At 40.8% G+C, this 16,382-nt stretch overlaps 1 protein-coding gene across 1 annotated transcript; it reads left to right on the top strand.

Annotated features, from left to right (window-relative positions):
- Window positions 1-4,435: 4,435 nt before the first annotated feature.
- On the top strand, window positions 4,436-9,104 carry SRP19 (signal recognition particle 19). Its single transcript, XM_058043654.1, has 5 exons — window positions 4,436-4,515; window positions 5,621-5,696; window positions 6,654-6,725; window positions 7,702-7,813; window positions 8,772-9,104. Exons 1-5 carry the CDS (start codon window positions 4,472-4,474, stop codon window positions 8,903-8,905), a joined length of 438 nt encoding a protein of 145 aa, XP_057899637.1. The 5' UTR covers window positions 4,436-4,471; the 3' UTR covers window positions 8,906-9,104.
- The last annotated feature ends 7,278 nt before the right edge of the window (window positions 9,105-16,382 follow it).

The raw sequence follows: 16,382 nt of genomic DNA, 5'->3' as shown, positions 1-16,382 counted from the left end.
TCTGCATCCCTGTTCTGTGTTTTATCTGCAGTCCACTACAGAGGTGTTCCACCAATCTAGGTGAAAATCTGCCTTCTCCTGAATAACTTCACTAGTCCTATTATTATATAGGTATTTTTAGCTTGTTTAGACTATGGAGTGTAGCCTCAAGTGAGAAGAAACTGAACATGGATGCAGTGTCTGAATAAGAAGGTGTATGTGACACTTCCAGTAAAACACTGTGTCACCTCAAATCATCTCCATTTTCTTGGGCTCCCACTTCCAGTCAGGGCATTTTCATTTACCCCAGGTGAATTGCAGCAATCTATCACAACCACTTTGAATTGCTGCTTCATATTTGTAAAGGGCTCTTGTTGCTGGGTTGTTTTGGGTTTTTTTGAAGGGTTTTCTTTGAGATTTGAGGGGCTTTTTTTCCTTTGGTTTTTGTTGGGGATATTTTTTGTTATTTTTCTTCCTCAAAAGCCATCAACAGTAAAAACAGAATCTCAGTCAGGACACCTGACTTGCTGGTGACAGTGTATATAGAGGCAGAATTCTCTGCTTTAGGGTTTTATAGTGTAATTTTCATTCCCTGCCCCTTTCCTTCCACTGCAGTGGCAACAGACACAGGAATAACCTCAGTAAGTTATACACAGCTTTCCAAGACCAGTATCCCTCCTACTGCGCTCCAAAGGCATTATCTGCAGTCTTGCTGTTTTGCTGCAGGTGTGTACAAGTCCTATCCTCACCAGCAATTGTACCTTCTCTTCATACTGCTTTAAATTGGTTAAAACCTGTCAGGTGCTGAGTGCTCCATTCCATTTCTGAGTCCAGGGCCAGCAGATACTTGGGAAATGCATGCAGCTACAGCGTGCCTGAGCTGGAATGCTTTGTGACCTACTTCTGTCTCTGAACTCCTCAGGCTGGAAATACGCAGAATTCAATTTTGAAATGTATTTCTTATGGCACTAGAACAAATGCAGTGATTGGATGCCATGTACTCAGTGAAGTCATTTTACAGTGATGATGGGGATTAAACTGACATGTCTCTACTCACTGCTTCATTTTAGGCATCCTGGTTTCAAGACATTGTGAATTCTAGCACCTATAAAGGAGATTGGTAAGTAATAAGAAGATCTGCAGAAAAAAAAACATGCTTCCCCTGTGTGGTCAGTTATGTTCACCATGTGATCCAGTCTATAATTCCACTAACTTCATTTCTGACAACTTTTTAATTATTTTTCCATCTGAAAAAGATGTGGAAAATAATTTTTGTCTTTGTACCCTTTCTATTTCACAAACGCTGACACATGCTATGTATCTTTTACAACACTAAATTTAAATATTCTTTTCCAAGATAAGCCATTAATATGTCGGTATTTAAAAGCTATGTGAATTTGAAGAAAAAAAAATAACATGCAACTGTCAAATAATACAACATTAAAATACACAAAACCTCTCTCAGTGCTCTCTATTGGGTGGACTGACTGAGGGCAATCTTAATAAGCAACAATGGTACTCACAAACTGCAGCTGTGTTCACTGCCTTTAACATACGATCAGAGCACTGTTTCTCATGCACCAGAGGAGATTTCACCAGAGGAGATTGCTTTACAATCTGAGAGACTAAAACCACTATAGAAATCTAAGGGAATAGTATGGAGTAAATTTTAGTATTTTTTCATTAAGTTTTAGCCTATTTTTCAATTTTTAAAAATGAAGCTGTGGCAATGCCAAATAAATATTTCTTAGCATTACTTCCTAAAATATTAGATTTGACTGTTCTTTGATTCAAACCCTGCTAGAGCACTGTCCTGCAAAGCGAGGTTTATGTTTATACCCTTTTGGTGGGTTCAGACCTCTGTGACCCAGGAAAAAATGGCAATGCATGGGTTGTTCAAACCAAATGGCAGTAACAAGGTGTAGGATGACCACGTTTCATGAAATAGTCAGATCATGAATGTGCCCTGCACACTTCATGCCTGCACAGAGACAATTAATATATTGTACCTGGTTTGTCCACATCCACCCTGTGCACACACTATGCACTAACAGCCCTCGGCTCCCTGGCAGCCCACATCTGTCTTGCTAAAAGCAGGTGACAGCAGCTGACAGAAGAAACTTCTGTCCGTGTTGATGCACAGATTTAAGCAGTGACAATTTGAACAACAGGACAACTCCCAAGGTAATGGCAGCTCTTGACACATCTTAGGTGGTAGGGATCTCAATAAAAAGTCATTCAAGAGAAAGACAAGTGAGTGCAAGGAAAGGAGATTTAAAATAAAAACACTCTGCAAAGAAAGAAAAGCACAGGAAATCCATTATCAAGCTACTGCTAACAAGATGAGAACGCTTTGTTGCTAAGCAACAAAATATCTAAGTAATTATTTGTAAATTGATTATCTCTTAGAAAGCTACACTTTCCTCTGTACCAGTCAGTTTCAATGTAATCTGGAGATAACTCTCAAAAACCTGTCTTTAGCACTGGACAAGTATTGCAAAAACTTCCTTCATAACCAGCACATCTCATTTACATAACCTTGTTTTTCAGCTGAGGAGCTTGTTGAGTCATGTTTGGAGGAGCTGCCAAGTCGCTGAGCTGATCCCAGAGAGCTGCAGTCACACTTCCAAGAGCTGCTCGCTCCTGCTGATGCGACACAGTTGTGCTGCTCGTGTTTGCTGCAGAACTTTGTGCAGTGCACTCTTTCTGACAGAATGAGAGCAAAGACTGAACACAACAAACCCCTCATCATTCAAAAACCTGAATAGACAATAACTTTTTAATCTGTACCACTCTGATTCCTTCTGAAGGTTCCCTGTAACTCTTAACTTTTCCAAGTTTTCATGAACAGTACTTACAGTTCTCCCCTAAGGAAACTACTGCATTGCACTTGGGCCTTAGCATTCCCTCTTTCATATTTCATTGCCAGCTGGATACATTGGTGGAGCAGAAAAATTTAAAAAGACATTGCCACAGATAAATACTGAATAGATCAGTTCTTTGTCCTGGTACATTGCTGCTGTATGAAGAGCGCACAAAATATGACATGTGAAATTCACTGGGTGACTGAACGGTTGAGGCTGGGAGGAACCTCTGGTTGTCATCTAGTCCAACCACTGCTCCAGCAGGGCCACCAAGAGTTGGTAGTTCAGGATCACTCCCACACAGCTTTTCAGTATCTCCAAGGATGGAGACACTACCACCTCTCTGGGCAACCTGTACCAGTACTCAGTCACCCTCACAGGGAAAAGGAGTTTCCTGATGTTCAGAGGGAACCTCCTGTGTTTCAATGTGTGTCCATCACCTCTGCTGTCGCTTGGCACCCCTGGAAAGAGCCTGGATCCATCCTCCTTGCACCATCCCTGCAGGAGTTTTATGTACATTGGTGAGATCCCCTGAGCCTTTTCTTCTCCAGGATGAGCTGCTCTGGTCCCTCTATGGCCTTGGTGACCATTCACTGGACTCTCTCCATGGTGTCCGTGTCTGTCTTGTCCTGGGGAGCCCAGTACTGGGCCCGGCACTCCCGGTGTGGCCTCCCCAGGGCCAAGGGGCAGCATCACCTCCCCTGCCCTGCTGGCAGCACTTCTCGCGGTGCGGCCCAGACACCACTGGCCTTGTCACAGCGGTGTCAACAGGCACATGTCGCTGGCTCATGTCCAGATCGGGATCCACAGGAACCCCAGGGCCTTTCCTGACAAACCGCTTCCCACGGAGCATTCCCTGCCCGTGCTGGTGCCTGGGGCTGTTCCCAGCTGCAGCACTTGGTTCTTCCCATTCTTGAGGCTCCTGTCAGCCCCTTTCTCCAGGGGCTCCTGGCCCTAACCTCCTGCCTTTCTCCAGCCTGTCCCTGTGGACAGCACCACCACCCTGTAGTGTATCACACCCCCTCACGGCTCGGTGCCACCAGCAAGGGGGACAGTGCTTGTCACCATCGCTGAGGGGGCGCCTGCCCCTCACCCTCAGCCTTAGTGAACGTGCGACACAGGACTGGACCCAGTACTGACCCCATAGTTTTCCCTTAAGCTTTAGCCTGTTTTTCTCGTGTAATTGTACAGTAAGCTGTGATAATAACAAATAAGCATCTCCCTGCATTTCTTAGATAAATCGTTTTTTGATTCAAACACCGCTAGAGCTCTGTAAGTGAAGGACACCACACGGCGGCGTGCCGCCCTCCGAACACACTCTCCGTCGCCCACCGCCACCCTCTGGGCTCGTATTTCCCTGGCGCCCGCAGCCCATTGTTCGCTGGTGTGTGCCACAGCGTTTCCGCACACCCCCACAGCTCCGGCCCTACGCGCCGCCATTCCCACCGCCCCTCCCTCAGCCTGGCGGAAGTCGCGTGCCCGGCCTCGGCGCTGACGTAAACGCCTTCTCACAGGCTGCGGCTTTTGACAGATGGCCCTATTGACCAATAGAATCTCGTATGGTACCTCTGGGGACGGGCCCTCTCCGCCGCCGTGGCGCGGGGCGGGGCAGGGGAGGTACTGCTGTCATGGCCGCCGCCGCCGGCGCCACGTCCCCGGCGGACAAGGAGAGGTACCGTGAGCACGGCTTGTTTGGGTCGGGTCCTTCTGCGTTCCTTTGTTTACGTGTCAGTCAGGGCTCGAGAAAGAGAAAACGCGCGCGGAGGAAGGGGTGGTGGTTTCAATCCCCTTGGAGCGAGGAATGATGGTGCTTGGCATTAAATCCCCGTGGGACAAGGGGTGGTGGTGACACTTGTGGGTGGTTGGGAAGTCAGCGACGAGACTGGAGTTCCCAGGCAGAGCCCAGAGCTAGTCCGCCCATAAAGATGGCAGTAGCACAGAGTGGAGAACACCTCTAGACAAGAGAAGGAGAAAACAGTAGAAGTTGAGGTGATTTGGAGGTTTTTAGAGGCAGCCAGGAGCGTGATCCTTGTCAGTCTCTTGTCCTTCAGCTAATTGGAATCTGTCTGCACCCTATGTTTTACTCATTTTAACTATTTTCTTATGCTTTCATAGATCCTTATTAATAAAATCAATGCGAGTCTTCTGCCACATCCCCTTAGTCTCAGCTAGTTGGTTTTTTTAATTGTCTAATTACTATAATTGAGGTTCTTTCATGCTAATCCCGTGTATGTGCTTGACAAGTGTAAATCTATTGAAAAATCTTTAAGCCAGTTTCTAGGAGCGCTGTGTTTCAGTAGCTTTTAGAAATGTACCCAAATCTGGGGTGATTTCTGTGTGTCTTTAAAAAAAAAAAACCAAAACAATCACAGAATTTAGCTAATAGCATAGTGAAACCTTTTCAGAAAATGTTAATTATTTTCAGGGAAATACGTGCGTACTATGCTTCAAGATCGTAAGAAATAGTTCAAAGGGTTCTATTTCAGCCTCATGGTTTTGGTTTGGAGTTTGTTTTTTTTTCCTCAGAGTGGGTAGTGTCATCCCTTGTACGCATAGTGCCCAAAAAATAGTGTTGTGCAGTGTCCATGATGACTCAAAGTGGGATTTTGCAGCATCTTGTTAAGCAGTCTATGGAAAACAAATGGTTGTTCTAAGCTGCTGTGGGAACTTCTGTGTTGTAGCCATGACATTTATTTTCTGTTTTACTAGGAAAATACTGCTTAAGCATTAAGGAGTTGATATAGCTTGCTTAAAAACTTGCTGTTTTCTCTTTTTAGATTCATCTGCATTTATCCGGCTTATTTGAATAACAAGAAGACAATAGCAGAAGGAAGAAGGATACCTATAGACAAGGTAATTTCATGGGTGGCAGGGAAAATAGGACATTTTGTTTTGCAATGCAGCAGTGTGTAGAGTGTTGGAAAAGATCAGACATCTCTCTGATCTTTCCATTCCCCCATGGCATGGAAATAACAGTGTATTTGAAGGTGACCTAGTCCTAGCATGTGAATTTAGCAGGAGAGTCCTGAGCTGAAGTGTTTGCTTTCATGGGAGCAGCACCTTGAGCAAGCAGGTGAAGTAATGAGGAGCTGAATACACTCAGCTGCCAACACAGATAGTTTGCAGAATTTGAAAGCAATGCAGAAAAGAGTAGCTGGCTAATGATTGGGTGCTGGTGACTGACTATATGAGCCTGTACTCTGTGTGCTGTGCATGTGACACACAGGCATGGTAGTTATTGCTGCTTTGGATCTGTCCAGAAGTAGTTTTTTGTCATGTTACTCATTTGTAATAATTTTAGCAAGCAGTTCTGGGAATATAAAGGGCTTTCTTTGCTGCTTAGGGTTTGGGGTTTTTTTAAAAATAAAATCTTTCTTGAGTATGAAAATTTCCTATCAAAGGTCTACCTATGGGAATAACCTCCTGCCTTGTGTATAGAAATTTTGTGGGTTTTTTTCTTCCTCAGTCCCTGCTGTAAGTTTGCTGCTTCACAGCAAATTCACAGCTTTTGGTATCTCTGTACATACAATAACTGTTAATTTCAATTACTTTTTCTAAGTGATTCTTTAACTTGCTTCCCTGTCCTAGTGAATTCTATCTCATCTGTTTCCTGGTGTCTTAGTTCTTTGGGGTTTTTTTATGTTTTCTAAAGCACAGCATCACTGACATATGACTTCTACACTAGATTTGTACCTTCTCTTTCCCCATCAGCTTTTCCTAATTACTGAATATAAGGTGAGAAACTGGTATTTTTTTTTATTGGCAGGTCATAGTTGAAAACTAATTAATTTTAACACATTGTTTTAACAGGCTGTTGAAAATCCCACATCTACAGAAATCCAAGATGTATGTGCAGCAGTAGGATTCAATGTGTTACTAGAGGTAATTAAAAAAAAAGTCCCACATACAAAAAACCTCCAAATTAGTTATGCCTGTTTGTTCTCTCATCTTGTGGTTTTTTTTATAAGTTGTGGTTCGGAAGTTTTGTTACTAGCTTGGCTTGCTTTATTTGATAGCTGACCATAATAGTGAAGTAAATGTTGCATTCCTTATGCAAGTCAGGAGTATCTTATCTCAGATCTCTCAGACAATGTGACTTTTAAAGCTTATTAAAAATTACTTCTGTTGTACTATCCTTCTTAGAAGACTTTCCTGGATGTTTAAAAGTGTGTCAGAATAAAAGCTATTCTTGCAAGCTGCAACTCTGCAAATTAAGCTTCTAAAAACAGATGTTTTTAATGGAAGGTAATGACCTTTACAGTTAATCTTGTATAGGAATAGGATTCTGATAATTGAAGTCTTCATAGTCATTTGGAGTTATGTTTCAGCCAGACAGTGTTAGCTTTTTATTGCAGTACATGCTTGCTCTTGAAATAGTTTATTGGTTACTTTTTCCTTAGGGAATGAGTCTGGGAATGAGAGGTAACTTCACACATCATTTCTTGAAGTAGTTATTAATTTAGAACTGTTGTTTTTTCTAAGAAGAAAACAGGTCCACTTCCAGAGGTACCCAAAAGCCTGCTACAAAATCAGTTTGTTTTTCAGAAGTGTCTGGACAGTGCACACCATCTGTACTGAGAAACCTGTGATGTTTCATCAAGAATGAAGGCTGTAATTAGCCAAAATCAGTGATTGTGACCTAACACTTGCTATCCCTAGGTGTTCAGAAGGGTTTGTACCAGTGGAGATAAAACAAAAACCTGTGCCCCTGTGGTTCAGACCACTGGGGACATAAAATGGTCCCTGTAACAGTTTACTCACAAAATTGCTCAGTACCTGGAGTTGCTTTCAGCAGTGCCTCTGAAACAGTTGTGTCTTCAAATGCACGTTATAATACATTTCTCCTTTTGTGTGGCAGAAGAACAAGATGTATCCCAGAGAATGGAACAGAGATGTGCAGTACAGAGGTAGAGTACGAATCCAGCTCAAACAAGATGATGGCAACCCATGTTTACCTCAGTTTCCGACACGTGAGTACAGTGCCTGGATTTAGGTACCTCGCCTGTTAATAAACCAGAAAGACTTGGTTTGTTTTATATTAACAGCCTGCTTAATTAGTTTTAACTATTATAAATCCTACAGTTTACCATTAAATCTCATTGCTTGTATAAGTCAACAAAATTAAGTTGTGAGCATTGAGTAAAGTTTGTAAAATGCTGTTGCCTTTTATTCTGCTGCTTCTGCAGCAGTGTCATTGGGGGGGCTTGTGGGGAACATTGTGTGATTGCTCTGTGGAGCCAGGCCTCTGTTCAGTTTTGTCAACAATGCTTTGTTGACATTTAAAACAGTTTAGTTCTTAAATGGCTAAATTCCACTGGTTTTTTTTAGGATACATACATCATCTAGGCATAAGAATGGACGCTGAATTGATAAAACACAATACTGAGTTCAACTGAATTTTCCACTGGCTGTTTTCATAAATTAACAATGAAGCAGCTGCCCTTAACTAATTAGTACGAATTATTAATCTTGAATGTCAATTTAATCTTTTGCATTTTTTCTGGAGATGAATCCCTATGTAAAAGTGAAACAGTATATATCTTAAGGAAAGAGCAAGAAGAGTGCTGGGTGTACAGTGGCATAAGAGTGTTGACAGAGAGAGATGATTTAAAACCAGAGTCCTGCTGGAGGGCAGCAGTGCCTTTCCAGAAATGTGTGTTGCATTTGCCTGATCATTCTGTCACCAGTGTTCTGGACCAGTAGGAGGTGGATGGAAAGAGTAGCAGAAAGCATGTAGACACTTTGGAGATTGTCAGGTTATGTAGCTTTTCCGGACTAATGTGACACTTATCAGTCCTGCATTTTTATTTTTTTCCCCAAGAATTTTTCACAAGCTGCTTGCTGTTCCAGGGGAAGGAAGCAGATCTGCCAGGCTTCATATCTGTTGTTAACGTAGCAGGCATCAATTGATCTCTCCCTGTATTTTAGGTAAATCAGTGATGCTGTATGCTGCAGAAACCATTCCCAAACTGAAAACAAGAACTCAGAAGATGGGAGGTAGTGATCAAAGTCTTCAGCAAGGAGAGGGAGGCAAGAAAGGTAAAGGGAAGAAAAAGAAATAAATTAATTTCTGGAGTCGCTGTAGCATCGCATAGTTGTTCTTAGAGGACGTACAGATGAACACCTTGCAGCAACTTTGAAGTGAAGATACAAGCAAGAAATGAAGAGGTGAAGCTGAGTAGAACTGCCTGCTTTTCTTGGAACTGGAATGCGTGTAACTGCCTTGCATCTGTGTAACAATAAATCTCTTTTTACACACAACCTTCATGTCTGATGTTAGCACCCATGTTAAAAGTGGAAGAACATAAGCAAATAGGGTGGGTGGAAGATTTTTTTTTTTCCAAAAGAAATGCGCACCTTTTTACATCTGGCTGCCTCAGTAAATCATTTATTTATGATAGTGAAGCTATTGTCTTAATTCGCTGCTATTCTGTATTAGGAAGAAATTCTTCACCATGAGGGTAGTGGAGGCAGACGTTGTGCAGATAAGTTGTGGGTGCCCCATTCCTGGAAGTGATCAGTCCCAGGCTGGAGGGGACTTTGAGCAATTGTGAATCAGGAAAGAAGAGGTTTGTGGGTGTAGGTAAGAACAGTGTAATAATTTAAACTAAATAAAATTCTATAATGCAAGTGATATTGATTACAATAGAAATATAATTATTTTTAATGAGATAAAAATACAATTATAATGAGATAAAAATACTTTTTGTTTAATGAGAGGAAAAAAATCAAAACAAGTGATGCACGATACTATTATTCACCACCTGCTGACTGATGCCCAGCCCATCCCACCCCCAGCAGCGATCAGCCCCTCCTGGCCAATCTCCCCCGTTTATATACTTACTGAATATGCTAATCTGGGATATGGAATATCCCTTTGGCCAGCTTAGGTCCTTGCTTCTTGCCACACCTCCTCACTGGTAGAGCATGAGGCACAAAAAAGTCCTGGGTTTAAGATAAGCACTGCTCAGGAACAAGCAGAACACCAGTGTGTTAGCAGTATTATTCTCACATTGAATCTAAAATACAGCACTCACAGCTGCTGGGAAGAAAATTCCCTGGATTACAGCTGAAGTCAGGACAGCAGGCATCCCTTATTCCATAGAAGTTCTGTAATGCCATATCCCACTTCCCAAAACCTCATCAGTTTCCTCTCTTGGTACATATACACAGACACATAAAATTCCCTTAAATTATGGACCATCCCTATAAAAGCCCACTGAGCTCACTGAGTGCATGACCCTGGGCTCCATCTGTCAGAACCAGTTTTCAGGCAGGAGAGAAGGTGTGTGGTGTTTGAATGTTGCATGTGGAAAGAAGTTCTGAATCCATCACTGCTGTGCTCATGGTTTCATCAAAGTTCATTAATGTGTGATCAAAAGGGAGTTGGGGTCAGAGCAAATCCAGCACAGCACAGACAGGCTCCATGGGGTGGCCAATGTGGTGATGGGCACAGTCTTACACAGTAATTAATATAATTAATTGGCTATTCTTTCCCAAAATCAAGTCCCTTTGACCACCAGGCTTTTCCATCCTTTCACAGGACCCACCACATGCATCCAGGTCCCTGAGCAAAAACAATCCTAGGGATGGGTTTTCCTTTGCCTGATGTAGGGATAACTCAGACTCTTTTCCCCGGCATGTTTTTAATGTTCACTGCAGGAACTTTATCCCTTTGTACAATAAGCAAAAGTTTAGACTGGGCCACACCAGCTGCTGGGCAATCCCTCCGTGTTGACTGACTGAATGGCCTTTGCTAAATGTGCTTCCTAGGAGGTGAAGGCCCCACCACCCTCTGCTCTCAGTGTGGTCTTTTACCATCCATTGCATCATTTGATCTTTCCAGAGGCTGATGCGATGGCATGACAGGGAATGTGATATTCCCACACAGTGCCATGCTCTTTGACCCAAGTGTTTTATGAGGTTGCTTTGGAAATTAGTCCCATTGTCTGACTCAATTATTTCTGGTGCACGGTGCCCCCATAAGACCTGCTTTTCAAGACCCAGGACAGAGGTGTGTTACAAATGGTGTTTCCAGCCATCCAATGGTTGATCCCCGCACTGTGAGCTTTTGCCTTGGTAGATTTGCGGGACTGATACACTCAAGCTGCCTGGTCCTACCATATTGACATTTCAGCCATCGTCCTCCATACCAGTGAGGCTTTAGTCATGCTGCCTGTTTCACATCCAGAACCTCTGTGATGGTGCCCATGCTCAAGTCCACCCCTCAAACACAGCATCAGTTTAGCCAGGACAGGACGCGCTGCCCATGTCACCCCATGATTCATTCTAGAGTGATGTTGGATTCTGCAGGAAAGGAATGTCTATGTGCACACTCACATCCCTCCTGCTCTCTTCTCACTATTGGGGAGAATTCTTGCCTTTGAGTGTGAGCAGTTATGCAGACTCTAGAACAGAAATGTTTAGGAGAGGAACCCCTGTGTTCTAAGGCTGTAATTGACCGTAGTTGTATACAAATGTCTTTAGGAGCAATTTTTCTGGTGATGTAAGAGTTTATATGAGCTATCTTTAGAGTGTCTGGCCTAAACTTTGAGAAGTTAGTTAAATGTTATCCCTGTGAGCTGATGAAATGTCATGGGGTATGAGATGTGGAAGGAGATGCTGTATGAAAAGGGGTTTTTGTAGCAGAAAATCACAGAACATAGTAAGAGGTTATTAAGGTATGTCCACTCTATTATAGAATTAGGGAAGTGCTACAGTTAGTTGCAATATGGGGGAAAATACCAGGAATGGAAGATACACTTGTCATATAAAAGACTATAATTGCCCACAGATTGTTAGGCTCAAATTATTCCTCGATTCTGCTGAGTGATGAGTAATTTTTCTGAAATTATAAATAAAGGGAGAGCTCTATGAAAAGTTAAAATCACATTATGCTTAACTTTTGTAAATCAGAGTTTTAGAGTACAGACAGCTGAAAAATGTGGAGGTCGGGTCTTGGGGGATATGATTTACTGTGGTCTGAAATTAAATACCTCCAGAAGCGGTCTGACCCATCTGTGTGAGAAAGAATCTTACTGGCATTGCTTATCAAACTTTCCTGATCTAAGAACCCAAAATACTAAAACTATTTTGAAGTCTAGCAATCTAGCAAGAAAAGACAAGAAAGACTTCTGAAAAGGGTAATATTGAGCTCAAATACCTGAAATGTGAATTAGTCAAACTAACAAAAAGAAAGCTCTGTGGATATTTTGGATAAAGCTGATTTTATGTATTTTAAAGCCCTGCTAGGAAATCAGATGATTACTACCATTAGGAAGTTGAAGACTGAGTTCCCTAACTCCTATCTGCTTATCCTCCCATCTTTTAAATGGGACTGCTTTGCTTTTTGTGATTTCTGGATTTAGACTTAGTATATTATATAAGCAATATTTGTTCCTAGACGAGGCAGCACAAAGTTAAACACACCTCCCCTTTTCCTGACAGAGTTAAGTTTATAAACTAGACTTTCATTTCTGTATTTTAATAAGCTGGGTTCCTTGGAGGATTTAAAACAAACAGGTGAAGACCATCTCAGTTCTTCCTCAGTTAACAGATTATGCCTCATTTCTGGGAACAGGCAAAATTTTATGGACTATTGTGGGACTGGGAGTGGAGACAAGTCAGCTGTAAAAATGCAGAAATATTGCAATATTTTTATATGCAAAAATGCAGAAATATTTTAGTCTGAATGCTGTGAATATTTTTTTAATTATTATTTTATTTTTGAGGGGAAAATGGGTGACAATGAACGTCCTTTTATTCCACCTGCCTTGCTTTTATAGTTTTCTGTGAGGTTTTATTTATGCAGTATCATTGCTAAAAAGACACTCTGGTCTAAGATTTCCTGTAGGTGGCAACAGTAACAAAGGAAGGGCATGCATCCATGAGTGGGAATTTACTCAGCATCCACGAGAGGAGGAATATGGATAATGAACTAGTGTCACAGTCCAGATCTAAAAGTACATGTCTGTTATTTCCCTATACCATTTTCTAGGTACCTGAGCAAAAATTAAACATTTGAAATGGACATATGAGCTCAAAATCCTTATAACAATTCTTACAACAATTTTGTGTCAGGAATGGATGGCAACATTGACATTGAGCATCAGGGAGGTGGGATGATACAGGCAGTCAATAACAGAATGATTAAAAATGAGAATTCAGCACTGTTGTGAGATAGGTGCTTTATTCTTTCAGGTGTATAGCATGTAGCTGCTATAGCAGAAGCACACCATAATTACTCAATTCTTAATTGAGTAATTAAAGAGAGGGAGCTTTAAAAGGTTTGTCACTGTCACTGGACATCAGTTATTTAGCTTCTTCCTGTTACAGACTGGCCTTTGTGGGGTTATTTTCTCTCTTAGGATAAGGGATACCCTTTTCAAAGTGTTTTTTTCCTAAATAAAATATAATTTATTATTATGAAATAATTTGCTTTATTATATAATAATATTTAGTAATAATAAAGAATTAAGTACCCCTTGCCACAGTGGCTGTGTAAGGCAGATGGAAAGAAACGGACAATCCAAACTACAACAGTAGTTTGGGATCTGGGAAAGAGCAGAGGACACTGCAGTAGGAACTGCATAGTCTGAACTGTAGCGCTATTTCCTATGAAACAGCCTGTGTGCCTCTTTTCATCTGTCAAGGTTCGGGTGTTCTTTGGGGTGTAGTTTTTGTCTGTTTGCTTCTCAAGCAGAACTTAGACATGTCTAAGAAATCCTTGTGTATTCTTCTCCTACAAAGATCCAGTAATACAAAATATAATTTTTTTTTTTAATTTTATAGCCTCAGCAAAGGTATAAACTACATTGCATTCCAAAGTATGCTAAATTAATTCAAAGTTCAATTATTTTTACTTGATTATTTAATGAGTTCATGTGGTCATCTGAAGATTTTTTGCTACAGAATCTCTTAACGGTTTCTCTATTAGTAGGAAACAAAATTTTCAAGAAGCTGTAACAACATGGTTGCATATCTGAGGACTTCCTTAGTAGCCCTGGGTTGTCATTCCTCAAGAACAGTTTCATTCCATCACATTGAATGTAGAAGTTGTCTAGAAAACAAGACGTTTGTCATATTTGTTAGGTGCCCTTTACAGAAAATGAGGATTTCTCATTACCTTGAAGGATTTGCGGTTTTGTTTTTTAAAACTCCTTTGCATAAGGAAACTATTGTTTGTGGAATAAGAAATGGGGTGGAAGATGACTAAGGAATTAGTAATAAAAATTTTAGTTGATTCTCAGATTATTTAGGAAGAGCTGGTAAGACTGGAATGCAAACTCAAGAAACTTCCTTTTATTTGTCAAATTAAATGTAGCGAGGGTTTGACGTGGCAAATACTAGTCACACCTTCCACTACTTACAAGAATTTCTATACTTTGTTAATTGGCTTGCTCTGGGTTGGAGAGTTTTCATTATTTTACCACTAGTGGTGATGTTATCATTGGTGGGGGAAGTTATGTTTTCCTGAACTTATTTTCCTTTTTTTGCTGAGCTTGGAAAGGTATCAGATAAAGCAGATGAAATGTCCTATAAAGAGTGGCAACATCAGTCTTAGATAAGTGGAACACCACTGCTAGTAAGTATTCAGCATTGTTTGTTGAGGTCATTTATGGAATACCAGGAAACTCATGGGAGAGGAAAAACTTCAAAATCCCTGCAGTTTAGAGTCTTTCCTCTCTGTTTCTAGAGAATCCTAAACCTTGATGATTCCCAGGTAAGGCAGGCTATGAAGCCTAGAAAGATGCTCATGGTGCTCACTGTTGGGAAGAGTTCTGCATTCCAAACTCTCCTGTAAGGGTCTGATGCCCTAAATCTGCCTGGCTGTACCCTCAGACTGGCATGAGGCAGAGACACTCTTTATGAGTTGGAGTTTAAGAGGTTTCTACTGGTTTCACAGTAATGAACTTCAGGGAGGGGAAAAAAAAAGTGAATACCCTGTAAAGATCTTTTGCCTTCCTAAAGTAGCCAGGTTTTCACTGTTGAGGTATAAGGTTCTTAAGAAATACTGAGGCATCATACCAGTCCCGTAAGAATATCTTTATTTGTGTCCATTTTTATTTAGCACATTACAGCTTCAGCAAAGACATGGAGCAGATGCGTGTACCAACATTTGCACAAAAATGTTGTGAAGACACAAAGCCAAGCACTGATCTGCGGGGCCAGCCCAGTGGAGTTACTTCCAGGAAAGGGTAACTTGCTGCAGAAATTCAGTCATTTCTACTTGCATCAAGGCAAAAAAAACAAGGGCAACTTCTGTTAACAACAAACTCTAACTCTAATTCAAGTAGATATCTGACAAAAGAGCACTGATTTTACGTGCTGATAATATCAAGTTGGTAAAGACAAGAAGTTGATTTAAAGCCTTTCAAGTTCTGAGAGATGCAAGGGACTGTTTCAACACTTACCTAACATCTACCTAGAATGTTTTATCCCCATTAATAACAGTGGAAGAACTGTTAATTAGTATAAGAAATAAAAAGTAAATCCTGTCTCTACTACAGATATCATTATGCTTGAAAAATCTAAAATTTACTGTAAGCTTTTAGATAAGTAAGTCATATAGTGCTTTGCACTGAAATCAAATAGTCTATTAAGAATCTCATTTATTTCCATCTAGTTACTTCCAATCTCAAGAACTGAAACTAAATTACAGTGGCCACATGAGTGCTTTACATAGAGCTGATAGACCTTAAAACACAGGACTAAGGTTTAGTAAGGCTTACCAGAAAGTCCAGTGGGTTTACCACAGAAGAAGTTAAGACAAGAAATTTAACCAGTTAAATGGTGATACACTTCAAACTTTACATGCTTAAAACCTAGAACTTCGTTGTAAACTTTATCCTCTTCAGCATATCCCCTCCTAACAAAAAGTTGTGAAGGAATGATTAGCTAAGAAATCTTTTCATTTTTTCTTCAAATGACAAACTGCATGCTGTCCTACAGAACATGAGGTACAGCAGGTCTTGTATTTCCCTATCCAAGCTGCCAGCTCCAAGGGTTATGTTTTCCAGCTCAAAGCTTAAAATGCTTTCTCTTATGACACTTCTACATCCCCTTTTATAAAACATATCTCTCCAGGTTAAAACTGACCTGCTGAGTTGCACTGTGTGCTTCACTCATTTGTAGTTCTTGCATCTGATAATTTACAAAGAATGTTTATACAACAATTTGTTGCAGAAAGCCAAAAGTCCTCAAAACTTTATTTTAAGTCTTTAGAATTCAAAATTGTATATTGGAAATAATTTTTGTCCTATCAAAAGCTTAAGCTTTCTTTCTGCATGTTCTGTGAACTCAGAACTGCCATACCATTACTCTAGGCTTCAAAGAAATGTCAGCATGGAGATGGAAACATGGGAATTCCAGTAATTCATGCCTGATTAATTAATGTAATTGTTTTTGTTGAAAATACCACAGTGTGAAAGAGTACAGATGGAAAGCTAAGAAAAAATATTTTTTTTATATTGATTGCAAAAAATACCTTTATTCTCTTAGCAGCTTTGGTCGCACTCTTACTGATTGGTCAGGAATATA

The sequence above is a fragment of the Melospiza georgiana genome, chromosome Z (genome assembly GCF_028018845.1).
Source record: "Melospiza georgiana isolate bMelGeo1 chromosome Z, bMelGeo1.pri, whole genome shotgun sequence".
NCBI classification, from domain to species: Eukaryota; Metazoa; Chordata; class Aves; order Passeriformes; family Passerellidae; genus Melospiza; species Melospiza georgiana.
This window is presented reverse-complemented; position numbering and strand designations above follow the sequence as displayed.

Bases quoted from the DNA above. Each gene is read 5' to 3' on its own strand.
- SRP19 (XM_058043654.1), top strand. From the start codon at position 4,472: ATGGCCGCCGCCGCCGGCGCCACGTCCCCGGCGGACAAGGAGAG. The intron at 6,726-7,701 runs GTAATTAAAAAA...TTTGTGTGGCAG, and splicing joins GATTCAATGTGTTACTAGAG to AAGAACAAGATGTATCCCAG. The intron at 7,814-8,771 runs GTGAGTACAGTG...CCTGTATTTTAG, and splicing joins TTTACCTCAGTTTCCGACAC to GTAAATCAGTGATGCTGTAT.